Here is a 13,941-nt window from a genome sequence, read left to right as displayed (position 1 = left end):
ACCAAAGAGCAACAGGAAGAGGTGGGAGAAGGCAAGCTAGAATCCCTCTTTCTGGCCAGAATAACGCATTGTTTGAATGCAGTCACACTTCCCTATTCGCCAAGCTTCCAGGTTATCTCCCCCTTGTTACTGACCATTATAGTATATTTTCACTCACAATTCAAAAATAGAACCTTGAGGCTGTCTACAAGAAGGGTCAGAGCCGTCTCTATTTCCTGAGGAGACTGAAGTCCTTTAACATCTGCCGGATGATGCTGAGGATGTTCTACGAGTCTGTGGTGGCCAGGGCGATCATGTTTGCTGTTGTGTGCTGGGGCAGCAGGCTGAGGGTAGCAGACACCAACAGAATCAACAAACTCATTCGTAAGGCCAGTGATGTTGTGGGGATGGAACTGGAATCTCTGACGGTGGTGTCTGAAAAGAGGATGCTGTCTAAGTTGCATGCCATCTTGGTCAATGCCTCCCATCCACTACATAATGTATGGGTGGGCACAGGAGTACATTCAGCCAAAGACTCATTCCACCGAGATGCAGCACAGAGTGTCATAGGAAGTCATTCCTGCCTGTGGCCATCAAACTTTACAACTCCTCCCTTGGAGGGTCAGACACCCTGAGCCAATAGGCTGGTCCTGGACTTATTTCATAATTTACTGGCATAATTTACATATTACTATTTAAGTATTTATGGTTCTATTACTATTTATTATTTATGGTGCAACTGTAACGAAAATCAATTTCCCCCGGGATCAATAAAGTATGACTATGACTATGACTGTGACTAAATAAAAATCAATACAAAGTAAACAAATTTATGATTCACATCATTTAAGCTTCCTCTACCTTTACATGTCCTGGTTGCTGCAGCAGTTTTGGTTGTAACTGAGCTTGTACAATGTTTCGGAGCATGATCTTAAGTTATATAGTGGATCGCACAGCGCTTCACAATGCCACTGTCCTTTGATCAGGGTTTGATACCTGCCACTATTTGTAAGGAGTTTCTATGTTCTCCCTGTGTTATGGTATGTATAGTTAAGGTTAGGGTTACTGAGTTGTGAGCGTGCTATGTTACTGCTATAAGTGAGGCAACACTTGTAGTCTGTATTGGTCGATGAATCAAACAACCCACTCCCCTGTATGTTTCAATGTATGTTTGACAAGTAAAGCTAATCTTTATCTTTGTTAACATTTTTATCTTTAAAATCTTCAGCTTTCTGTTTCAGCAGCAACAAACAGACAGGCTTTAGACTGCATTGTCTTCCGCTGCCTGGTGGACAACGACAAGGCCACAGGTGGTGTGAGAGTGGTGAGGGGACAAGTGTTGAAAGAAGCAAGATCTTTATGCTCCTTGGAGCCACTACGAGAGCGGCATCTCGTTAATCCTACTAATTTGTGAAAAATCAGTGTGGCACAATGCAACACCCTGCAAGCCCTCTGCATGATGGCTTCAGTGGCTCAGGGTGAGCTGTAACAGTAGCAGTCTCAACTTGCATGACAATGAACTGAACCCTGCTGATGGAAGTCTGAGCTCGCACCGTACACCCAGGTCTGGAGCCTGACTGTGCTGATAGGAGGCTGCTGCATCAAAGCCGCTGGTTAACCATAGCCCCTCAGCACAGTCCAGGTTCACCCACCTGTGCCTGGTAACACTGAAGTTCAGAACATACTGGAGATCGGTTGCCCCTGCATCTCAAGTCAAGTTTATTGTCATTTAACTATATACTTGTATATAACGTATATAACCATATAATGTATATAGAAATGATGCTGTAAAGCACAGTAGAACACATAACACACTTATGAAGGTAAGGATAAAATCTTCAGCTAAATCACACATAAATAACAAGCTAAAGTGCATTAATATTAAATATTGTAAGGTACGGAACAGATTAATCAGTGACATTTTGAATGCGATATGGCAGGGTATTCGGAAGCCTGATGGCCTGAGGGAAGAAACTGTTTCTCATCCTGACTGTTCTTATTTTTATGCATCGTAGTCTCCTGCCTGATGGTAGAAAGTCAAACAGGATGCTGGATGGATGGCTGGGACCTTTAATAATACTGAAGGCCCTGCATATGCTGTGCTCCTGATAAATGACCTCGATGGGTGGTAGAGAGACTCCAATGATCCTCTCAGCTGTTCTCATCGTCCTTTGTAAGGACTTCTGGTCTGACGCTCAACTGCTCCCATACCAGGTGAAGGTGCAACTTATCAGGATGCTCTCAATGATGCTCCTGTAAAATGCAGTTAAGATGGGAGGGCGGAGCCTTGTTTGCCTCAATCTTCTTCAGAAGCTGAGGTGCTGCTGTGCTGTTCTTGTTCAGGGAGGTGATATTAAGGGAACAGGTGAGGTCATCCATGATGTGAAATCCCAGAAACTGTAGCATTTAACTCTCTCCAGGGAGGAGCCATGTATTCGCAGAGGGGCATGTTTATCTGCACCTTCCTGAAGTCCACAATGATTTCCCTTGTTTTCTCCATGTATGGGCTTAGGTTGTTCTTCTCACACTAATCCACCAGCCGCTCCACTTCCTCTCTATACTCCGTCTCATCATCGTTCTTGATAAGGCAAACATGATGGCACACTTTGAGCTGGATCCTGGGACACAGTCGTGCGTCATCAGTGTGAACAGCAGTGGGCTGAGCACATAGCTTTGGAGAGCACCAGTACTTAGCATAACGAGACTAGAGACGTTGCTGCCCAGAAGGACTGACTGTGGCCTTACTTTTAAGAAGTCCAGTATCCAATTGCAGAGGGAGGTGTTGATAAGCAGTGAGGACAGTTTCCCCGCCAGTTTCTGGGGTATGATGATGTTGAATGCTGAACTGAAGTCTATAAACAGCAGTCTGGCATATGAGACCCTATGTTCCAGGTCGGACAGGATAGAGTGGAGGGCAGAGAGTATTGCAACATCAGTGGATTGATTGAAGTGATAAGTGAACAGGAAAGGGTCCAGTGTAGCCAGGAGAATGTGCTTCATGACCAGCCACTCAAACCATCAATGGCTGATGTTCATGTCACAGGACGATAGTCATTTAGGCAGGTGAGTGTCGCTTTCTTTGGCACTGGAATGATGGTTACCACCTTGTAAACCAAGGGGACGATGGATTGTTCCAGAAGGATGTTGAATATATCCGTCAGCACTTCAGTTACCTGGGCTGTACAGTTTTTCAGGATCCTTTCAGTCTGTCCTTCCATTGTACCCTGGACCCACTACAAAATCCAAGGGCTGTTCTTAATCACACTGGGCTGTGGCACCAGATTTACCTTGCAGCTACCTCCTCAGCTTTATACTAGAAATGGCTGGTATATCTCATGTCCCCATTGATATGAACATGACCATGATCTACATCGTAAAGGTATGGTAATCCAAGCGATGTGTTTCAATTACTCAAACAACAGGATTTCTGCAGATGCTGGAAATTCAAGCAACACACATAAAAGTTGCTGGTGAACGCAGCAGGCCAGGCAGCATCTCTAGGAAGAGGTGCAGTCGACGTTTCAGGCCGAGACCCTTCGTCAGGACTAACTGAAGGAAGAGTGAGTAAGGGATTTGAAAGTTGGAGGGGGAGGGGGAGATCCAAAATGATAGGAGAAGACAGGAGGGGGAGGGATAGGGCCAAGAGCTGGACAGGTGATAGGCAAAAGGGATACGAGAGGATCATGGGACAGGAGGTCCAGGAAGAAAGACAAGGGGGGGGGAACCCGGAGGATGGGCAAGGGGTATATTCAGAGGGACAGAGGGAGAAAAAGGAGAGTGAGAGAAAGAATGTGTGTATAAAAATAAGTAACAGATGAGGTACGAGGGGGAGGTGGGGCCTTAGCGGAAGTTAGAGAAGTCGATGTTCATGCCATCAGGTTGGAGGCTACCCAGACGGAATATAAGGTGTTGTTCCTCCAACCTAAGTGTGGCCTCATCACGACAGTGGAGGAGGCTATGGATGGACATATGGGAATGGGAAGTGGAGTTAAAACGCAAGTCCAGTTGCTTTGATTTTGCAGAGGGTGGGGGAGCATCTGCTCTGAGGATGAGGCTTTTCATTCTAGGACGAGGGAGATGTCTTCCTTTTTTAAAGAAAGGGGCTTCCCTTCCTCCACTATCAACTCTGCTCTTAAACGCATCTCCCCCATTTCCCGTACATCTGCTCTCACTCCATCCTCCCACCACCCCACTAGGAATAGGGTTCCCCCGGTCCTCACCTACCACCCCACCAGCCTCCGGGTCCAACATATTATTCTCCGTAACTTCCGCCACCTCCAACAGGATCCCACCACTAAGCACATCTTTCCCTCCCCCCCTCTCTCTGCATTCCGCAGGGATCGCTCCCTACGCAACTCCCTTGTCCATTCATCCCCCCCCCATCCCTCCCCACTGATCTCCCTCCTGGCACTTATCCGTGTAAGCGGAACAAGTGCTACACATGCCCTTACACTTCCTCCCTTACCACCCTTCAGGGCCCCAAACAGTCCTTCCAGGTGAGGCAACACTTCACCTGTGAGTCGGCTGGGGTGATAGACTGCGTCCGGTGCTCCCGATGTGGCCTTTTATTTATTGGCGAGACGCGACGCAGACTGGGAGACCGCTTTGCTGAACACCTACGCTCTGTCCGCCAGAGAAAGCAGGATCTCCCAGTGGCCACACATTTTAATTCCACATCCCATTCCTACTCTGACATGTCCATCCACAGCCTCCTCTACTTTAAAGATGAAGCCACACTCAGGTTGGAGGAACAACACCTTATATTCCGTCTGGGTAGCCTCCAACCTGATGGCATGAACACTGACTTTTCAAACTTCCGCTAATGCCCCACCTCCCCCTCGTACCCCATCTGTTACTTATTTTTATACACACATTCTTTCTCTCACTCTCCTTTTTCTCCCTCTGTCCCTCTGAATATGCCCCTTGCCCATCCTCTGGGTCCCCCCCCCTTGTCTTTCTTCCCGGACCTCCTGTCCCATGATCCTCTCGTATCCCTTTTGCCTATCACCTGTCCAGCTCTTGGCTCCATCCCTCCCCCTCTTGTCTTCTCCTATCATTTTGGATCTCCCCCTCTCCCTCCAACTTTCAAATCCCTTACTCACTCTTCCTTCAGTTAGTCCTAACGAAGAGTCTCGGCCTGAAACGTCGACTGCACCTCTTCCTAGAGATGCTGCCTGGCCTGCTGCGTTCACCAGCAACTTTTATGTGTGTTGTTTCAATTACTTGATATTTTGTTAATCTACACGCACATTTTAAATCATTTACGTACGTTAATAACATGTTTATGTGATTTTTACTTTCTTGCATTGGTTAAACTCACTTCAGCTGGTCCCATGCGTTTCTGATCATCAGAGACATTTCAAGTAGGAGCCGTCAGAGGTCGTCTGCGTGATCCACAGGGACAGCCTCAGTTTGTGCTCAGTAATCTCAGACTGCCCCATTTCATGTGGTGGTTGTGGCAGCTGAGTCACCAAGTTTCTGGAAACCACAGGGCCATAAATCATGATGGTGGACATTCTGGTCATATTACACAGGTGCATATTGGTCTATTATTGGCACATGTACCAAGCTACAGTGAAAAGCTTTTGTTTTTGGATTTGGAATCGGTCTTCAGAAAGGATAAGATAAGGGAACATACACCAGTCCTCATGGAGGGTCAGAAGTGGAAAGAGTGAGCAGTTTCAGGTTCCAGTCTCTGAGGAACTATCCTGGATCCAACATATTGATGCAACGACAAAGAAGGCACGACAGCAGTTATATTTCATTAGGTGTTTGAGGAGATTCGATACGTCACCAGAGACACTCGCAAATTTCTACAGGTGTCCCATGGAGAGCATTCTAACTGGCTGCATCACCATCTGGTACGGGGAGGGTTACTGCACAAGATCGAAATAAGCTGCCGAGAGTTGTAAACTTACTCAGCTCCATTGGGGCGCTGGCCTCTATAGCATCTAGGTTTTTTTTCAAGGAGCGATGCCTCAAAAAGGCAGCATCCATCATTAAGGACCCCCATCACCCACATCATGCTTCGTTCTCATTGCTACTATCAGGAAGGGGGGCTACAAGAGCCTGAAGGCACACACTCAGTAATTCAGGTACAGCTTCTTCCCCTTGGCCCTTCGATTCCTGAAGGGGGATTGAATCTATGAACACTACTTCACTACTTTTTAATTTCAGTTTTTGTGCTACTTAATTAATTTAATTAGTTAATATAGGTGCAGTATATATTCACAGCAATTCACATTTTTGCCTATTATTATGTATTGCATTGTACTACTGCCGCAAAGGCAATAAATTTCACGACATACACCGGTGACATTAAACACGATTCTGATTATTGTCACGTATACCAAGACATCATGATAAGCTTGTCTTGCATACTGTTTATGCAGATCAAATCATTCCACGGTGCTTTGAGGGAGAACAAGGTAAAACAATAACAGAACTGACACTGTTCCTTTTCATTTTAGAGTTGGCTGTTTTTAATTCAGTTGTAACTTAGATGTCATTCTAAATAACTCAGACATTATTTTAGATTTAGTCATTGAGTTTTTAGTAATTGACTTGACCGTAAGCTGTTTTGCAGTGAATGGAATAGCACTGTCAACTTTTTGTCCTCGGCAATGACAATAAAGCTCTAGCTGTTGACCAATTACAGAATAAAGTGCACCAGCTACCGAAAAAGTGCAATGCAGGTAGACGGTGATCACAACAACAGATCACACTATACACAATTATGTTGAGTTAGACAAGCATGAGCGGTGGGCCTGAGGGGTATGATTTATCCCAATGAGTGGCATCTGCTTGTGTTAGAGCAAACGCTGAGATATCAATCTTCATTATGTATCTGGGTTAGGCCCAGAAGTGTCCTAATGAAGATCCCCACCCTGCTTGATATTTCCGTGTTATGACTCAACATATGCAGATACAACCCCCTAAGCTATCTTCTCTACTATCTGTAGTTTCACTGTATTATAGGTATGAAACGTTCCTTTGTTATCAGTGTCTTCTTGCTCCTACACTGTTGTTCTGTTGCCTCTGCCTGGTCAGGTGGCAGTTTCCGGCTCCCTCAGAGAAAGCACAGGTATTGGGCTTTGTGATAGGGAGAGGAATAGAAAGTGAGGCTCCAATACCGTCTGCAACTTCCAAAATCAGAGGAGATTCAGAGATGTGCAGAAAGCGACATGTGAGAAAGAGGAGAAAGAGGAAAGGACTCTCGTTGTCCATTGTTTTTGCCTGTTGAGAGGCACTGATAGAGCCAACAGTCAATATCTGTTTCCCAGAGTTGAAATGTCTAATACTAGAGGACATGCAGAAGAGGGGGCAAGTTCAAAGGAGATATGCTGGGCAAGTTTTATTACACAAAACCTGGCATGCAGTCCTATTGATTAGTGAGCAGCACATACTCTCCCAATCTGACGATCAACACTGGTGCACCTCAGGTGTGTGTGCTTAGCCCACTGCTCTACTCTCTCTATACCTATGACTGTGTGGCTAGGCATAGCTCAAATACCATCTATAAATTTGCTGATGATACAACCATTGCTGGTAGAATCTCAGATAGTGACAAAGGGACGGCTGCAGTTATAAAGAAGGCAAGACAGCGACTGTACTTCTTTGGAGTTTGAAGAGATTTGGTATGTCAACAAATACACTCAAAAACTTCTATAGATGTACAGCATTCTGACAGCCTCCATCACTTGTCTAGTTTGGGTGGGGGGGCGGGAGGAGGGCTACTGCACGGGACCAAAAGAAGCTGCAGAGGGTTACAAATTTAGTCTGCTCTATCTTGGGTACCAGCGTACAAAGTACCCAGGACATCTTCAAGGAGCGGTGTCTCAGAAAGGCAGCATCCATTATTAAGGACCTCCAGCACCCAGGAAATGCCCTTTTCTCACTGTTACCATCAGGTAGGAAGTACAGAAGCCTGAAGGCACACACTCAGTGATTCAAGAACAGTTTCTTCCCCTCTGTCATCCAATTCTTAAATAGACATTGAACCCTTGAACACAATTTTTAATCTACTCAATATACATATATTATAATTGGTTTATTTATTTATTTATTATTATTATTTGTCTTCTATATTATGTATTGGATTGAACTGCTGCTGTTAAGTTATCAAATTTCACGATACGTGCTTGTGATAATAAACCTGATTCTGATTCTATCCAACTTAGTCCTTAGTTCTTTGAAATAATAATCCCAGGTCTACGTAACTCACTGCAGGGGTAGTCCACTTCATCATTCATGGAGTAATCTCTCCTCTGTCGACATGTGAAGTTTTGAGCCTGGGTTTCTTTCGGCATCTTGTACGCCCAATGCAGATCCACATCCCTGGTCCTCATTCTCTGATCGTTGCACTCAACATAAGACTGAAAGAAACAATTAATGAAAGGAATCTGTTAACTTTCTGTTACCTCTATTGAGTTATTTCCAAGTACCTAATCAACTGCCCTTTACTCCTGAACTTGACTGAATAATAACTTAATATCATTATTAATGAAAGCAGAGCAACATTAGAAGCCAGCCACTACTTGAAAGGGAAAGATTGGTTAACGCATTGGTTGAGATGCTATGATAAAGATTCTCACTGGAAATGTTCATTGTGTTTTTCTTTTAGTATAGACTGATCTAAATTTTGTATGGTTTCAATATTAATTTGTATTTTCAAATCTACAGTACTGTGCAAAAGTCAGGTACATATATATAGCTAGGGTGCCCAAGACTTTTGCACAATGCTGTTTTAATTTTATACATTGCACTGTACTGCTGTCACAAAAAAAAACAAATTTCATGACATATGTGAGTGATGATTAACCTGATTCTGACATGGGTCTCTATAGTGGGCTGAGAGTGGGAAGGGGGCAGGGAGAGGGGAATCATGATTGGGAAAAGGTAAAGGGAAGAGGGGAGGGAGCGGGAAGAACCAGAGAGAAATCCTGCAATGAATAATAATCCAATTGTTTGGAATCAAAGGATCTTGCCTGGTGTCTCAGGGCTGGGTGTGTCTGCACCGCAGCATCCCCTGCCCCTGGCACTCTTTCTCTGCCACCTGTCCCACACCCTTCCCACGGCACTCCACCCTCACTGTTCCTACATCCTTTGCTCTTGCCAGCTTTACAGACTTTCTCCCCATTCCGCGTTGACAAATACAGTGCTGAGCAAAGTCTAAGGCAACCCAGCCATATATATGTGCCTCAGACTTTTGCACAGTACTGTACAGTTACTTCAGTCTGAAAATTATTGAACATAATTGTTCAAAACTTTGAATCATGTCAGTTCAAAATTGGTTGCTAACACAATTCATCATAAAAATGCATAATCAATGAGTCTTTACTTTAAAGGTCCGGTCATTTAGTCCTGGTCACAATTGGGTTATGTGTTTGATGTACACTTCCAAGTGTGTGTGTTTATACCTGTGGGGAGGGATGGTTGGCATTCTAGCCCATAGTTTGGTTTTAACTTGCATAAACCACATCTCACTAAAAGTATCTGTGCTTTGCTGTACAATTGTTACTGATAGCTTTCAGCAGGTAGATTTAGATCTTAATTGAAAAAGTGAAACATCGAGACACTTTAAAGAAGAGAAAGTTTAAATATTCTATTTACCTGACCCTTGGTTCTACTGCATTCTGTTGGTATTTCTTGTTGTCTGTATTGCCATTCTGTCTGAATCTTGGCTATTTCTAATTTAATAGACTCAATGTCATTTTCAATCATAATAATTCTCTTTGTTGATTCTTTGCTTTCTTCTTGCAGTCTAATGAACTTCTGAATAATCTGATCTGCAGTTATGTTAAACAAGCACAAGTGACTTAAATTTCCAGATAGAAACAACAATATTGTTCTGAATAAACTATATATGCACAAGACTGAGCTCATTATTCAATTTATACATTTAAGAAAACAACACTTTGAAAGTAGCTCTACAGGTTTAATTGGCACAAGGGAGCGCAACATTATCATAACAGGTACCTTCCATGACTATTTATTACATATGACCTAAAATACAAAAATAGGTTATCCATTGCAATGTGGTAATACCTTAGAGCAGAAGCTGCTCAAACTTGATCTACAAGTAACGTTGTGGGCTGTATCTCAAATGACAATCAGATTACAGGAAGGAAATGAAGCGCTTAGTAACATGGTATCTTGACAACAATCTTTCCTCCATGTCAGCCAAGCCCAAGATCTGGTTATTGACTTCATTAGGAGAATGGGCGGTATACACCTCTCTGTCTACGTCAACAGTGCTGAGGCTGAGAGCTTCAAGTTCCTTGGTGTGAACATCACGAGTATCACTCTTGGACTGTGTTGGTTATTGACAAAACAACACATTTGGTTGTATGTTTCGATGTTTCAATGTACATGTGACAAATACAGCCAATCTCTTTTAAAAATATTATGATTTTGTCAGTGGAAGGAATTAAACAGGGAATGCACTTAAATTCCTCAACTGGAGACAGGGAGTGATTACTGATCAAACCTCACATGTATGTGCAAAAATGCTGAAAATACTCAGCATATCAGAAATTAATGTAAAGAGATAAGCAAAGTGAATATTTTAGATCTCGTCATGATTAAAGGCCCATGGTCTGAAACGTGAATCCACTTCCTCCATTGAAATATGCTATCTAGCTTGCTATGCATTTCCTGCATTTTCTATTTATAATGAAAAATTAAGAGTCCACGCTATTCTGCACCTTAAACCTGAGATGAGTACTTAAATCTTTCAGATTGTTAGAAGCAAAAGTTATATTCAAGACATTGCAAATTGATAATCCTGTAATAAGTTCTCGCCCAATTTCAAAGAGTAGAAAAAGACCATTTTCCTAAAGTAGTTTCATTGATCAGCTAGTGTTTGCATTTTTATCATAAAATTCACACCTGTCTGGCTGTGGCCAGTCTCTGAGGGGATGGTGAGGCTTGCATACAATTTTCCATTTGTTGAGATTGGAATTGGTTCCTGAAACTGAACCTGAAAGACAAAAAAGTTCATCAGGTATCCTGACTGCAAATTATGAGTAACGTCATTCACCAACATGTATCAGTAATTAATAAGCGATGTAATATACTGTGTAATTTCATCGATTGAGACCCCTGCAGATTCATTATAGACCGGAAAGAAGTAATAAATATTTTTCCTTCAAAATAATTTCTGGAAGGAATTATTTCTAATGAAAGGTCATCAGCATGAAGCAATAACCTCGTTTCTTTCTCTTCAGATGCATTTCATACATTTCCATCATCTTGGTGTTGTTATCTTTCAGATTTCCAGCATCTGCACTATATCCCTTTTAGGTTGCAAAATTGCCACTTATAAATGGATTTGTAATATTCTTTGTTATTATGTATTTGACCTTTCTTGCATCTGCCTACATTTTACCATTTGCAAGAAATAGCCCATCATGCCTGCTCCATTAGTAACAATAAGAACAGTATAACTTTCCTGCACTAACTCAAATCTCATTAACTCCTCTCTACTGCCCTCGCAGTACATATGTACAAAGCTATGCAGTGAGTTAAACAGCTTCTCAAAAATCATCCCAAGATAGAATCTTCTTTCAGCATTTTTAATTGTGAAATTATATTGTTGTTTTGAGGACAAATAAAGAGAGGATGGAGATAGATGTCTTCCCATTGTGTGCTTCAAGTTGAATCCAAATCAACCCACACAGGAGATGATAAAAAAAAAACAGCTTACATAGGCTGACTGGTGGCGCAATGACATTGGCGCCAGACCCGGGAGTGGAGGTGCCTGGCTTTGAAACCAGTCGGGTCCGCTCCCGAGTACGCTTTCCATCCATGTTGGGTTGAGTGTCGAGATCGCAACTCGACCTCGTAAAATAAAGGGAAAAATACTGCGAAAATGTCTGTGTGAGGAGTGGTGCGCCACACAGTCTCTCTCTCTCTCTCTCTCTCTCTCTCTCTCTCGCTCCGCGCCTTGTAAAAGCCATGAAAAAGACGTCATCACAGATGCACGCACACACACACACAGCCGCACACGCACAGACTCACACACACGCAGGCACACGCCAAAAAAAAACAACCTACATACAGGAAGTGATGTTCATATAACCTGCACCTCTAGAGGCCAGAACATCCTCTGATATACTTTATGCTAATACCAATTTCTTTAAGTTCATCACTAATTCTAAATGGTTGTTGTTGCTATTTCCAGGTGGATTTTTGTGCCGTCATCTGATGAAGAGAGACACAAAATACCTGATAGCATTTTCTGTCATATCTTTATTCCATACCCCAGCAGCATAGCAACATCAGAACGTAAACTTCATTTGAGTGCTGGACTGTATTTAGATTGTATATAATTGTATGGCCAGTCTATTCTTGCTAAATGCGATACTTAAAAGCAATCCATAAAGATTTCCTTGTCATTTCAAGGTTATGACAGTAAATTACTGTAAACCAGAATATAAAGTTGTAAAGTAATGTATAAAAACCAATATAATTACACAAAATGATACATTATTATATTTGGAAACAAAATAGTGCAAGGTGCAACTACTGGTGAATTAGACTGAGACAAGAAATCCGCTTTTAATCTTGCTTGTATGGTGTTTAGTGGAAATGGGTACACAATATTAATGAATTTGAATTGGAAATAGGCAGACATTATAAACCTACTTCCTGCACTTTGTTCATTCTGAGCTTTTAAGAATCAGATTCTTATCATTTTAGTCATGTTCTATGGAGTGATTGGTCTTTATTACAGGCCTTTGATCCACCTCTCAGTTGCTTAATTGTTTATCAAGCAGCAGTAAAATCAAAGCAACTGGACTTGCGTTTTAACTCCACTTCCCATTCCCATATGTCCATCCATAGCCTCCTCCACTGTCGTGATGAGGCCACACTTAAGTTGGAGGAACAACACCTTATATTCCGTCTGGGTAGCCTCCAACTTGATGGCATGAACATCAATTTCTCAAACTACTGGTAATGCCCCACCACACCTCCCCCTTTCTTCACAATTTCCCATCCCCTTTTCCCTCTCTCACCTTATATCCCTGCCCACCCATCACCTCCCTCTGGTGCTCCTCCCCCCTTTTCTTTCTTCCATGACCATCTGCCTCCAAGCTCTTTACTTCATCCCTCCCCCTCCAGGTTTCACCCATTACCTTGTGTTTCTCTCTCCCATTCCCCCCACCTTTTAAATCTACTCCTCAGCAATTTTTCGCCAGTCCTTCTGAAGGGCTTTGGCCCAAAACATTGACTATACACTTTTCCATGGATGATGCCTGACCTGCTGAGTTCCTCCAGCATCTTGTGTGTTTTGCTCGGGTTTCTGGCATCCACGGATTTTCTCTTTTGCTGTGTTGTCTAGAAGATGTTTCGCCACTCATCCGAGGGGCATCTTCAGTTCTGATCCATGGAAGGCAGTTTTCCGGCTTATAAACTCTGTGAGTTGTTTAAAGGTACAGCACTCACATGAGGGTCATTAAGAGACATAGAGGTAATGAGAGGGTCATTACTCTTATCTTTGCATGAATGCAGGTGTGAACTGCTGAGGAGACGTCAGGGTAAAGATGTTAGGACTGCATTGCAAGTAGCTGATAGGCAATGTCGTACTCCATCCCCTCTGTCCAGGGATGGGTTTTTCAGTTTGACAAAGGTGGCTTCTTTAACCCTTCTTTCAAACCACCTGTCCCTCCCTGTCTAAAATGTGTACGTTGATATCATCAAAGGAGGGTCCCTTGTCCTTTAGGTGTAGATATACAGCTGAGGTATTAGCCCCCGTTGTCTTGATTTACAACTACTTGTTACACAATGACCTGGATGATTGAGAACCTTCATAGATCTAATTGTTTGTTCCGAATACATCCACCAATCACGTCAAGCCAGGCTCCGATTTTTAAATTCCAAGGTATTAATCTGCTAATCATCTGGCATTGCTGAAGAAGTCTCTGAATTTTCCTTATCATCCTGAACAACAAAGTCTTA

The 13,941-nt window shown here is 42.9% G+C and overlaps 1 protein-coding gene across 3 annotated transcripts in view; it reads right to left on the bottom strand.

Moving 5' to 3' along the window:
* LOC140190482 (uncharacterized) overlaps positions 1-13,941 on the bottom strand; it is a 66,965-nt gene that overhangs the window by 33,418 nt on the left and 19,606 nt on the right. For all 3 annotated transcript variants that reach the window (XM_072247101.1, XM_072247099.1, XM_072247100.1), the window contains 3 exons: positions 10,870-10,960; positions 9,592-9,767; positions 8,204-8,354 (listed from right to left, as the gene is read on the bottom strand). In XM_072247101.1, the coding sequence (XP_072103202.1) occupies positions 8,204-8,354; positions 9,592-9,767; positions 10,870-10,960 (418 nt within the window). The remainder of the gene's footprint in view (positions 1-8,203; positions 8,355-9,591; positions 9,768-10,869; positions 10,961-13,941) is intronic.

Source organism: Mobula birostris, chromosome 30 (assembly GCF_030028105.1).
Source record: "Mobula birostris isolate sMobBir1 chromosome 30, sMobBir1.hap1, whole genome shotgun sequence".
NCBI lineage: Eukaryota > Metazoa > Chordata > Chondrichthyes > Myliobatiformes > Myliobatidae > Mobula > Mobula birostris.
Note: the sequence above shows the minus strand (reverse complement) of the source record. Positions and strands in the feature narration are given on the sequence as shown.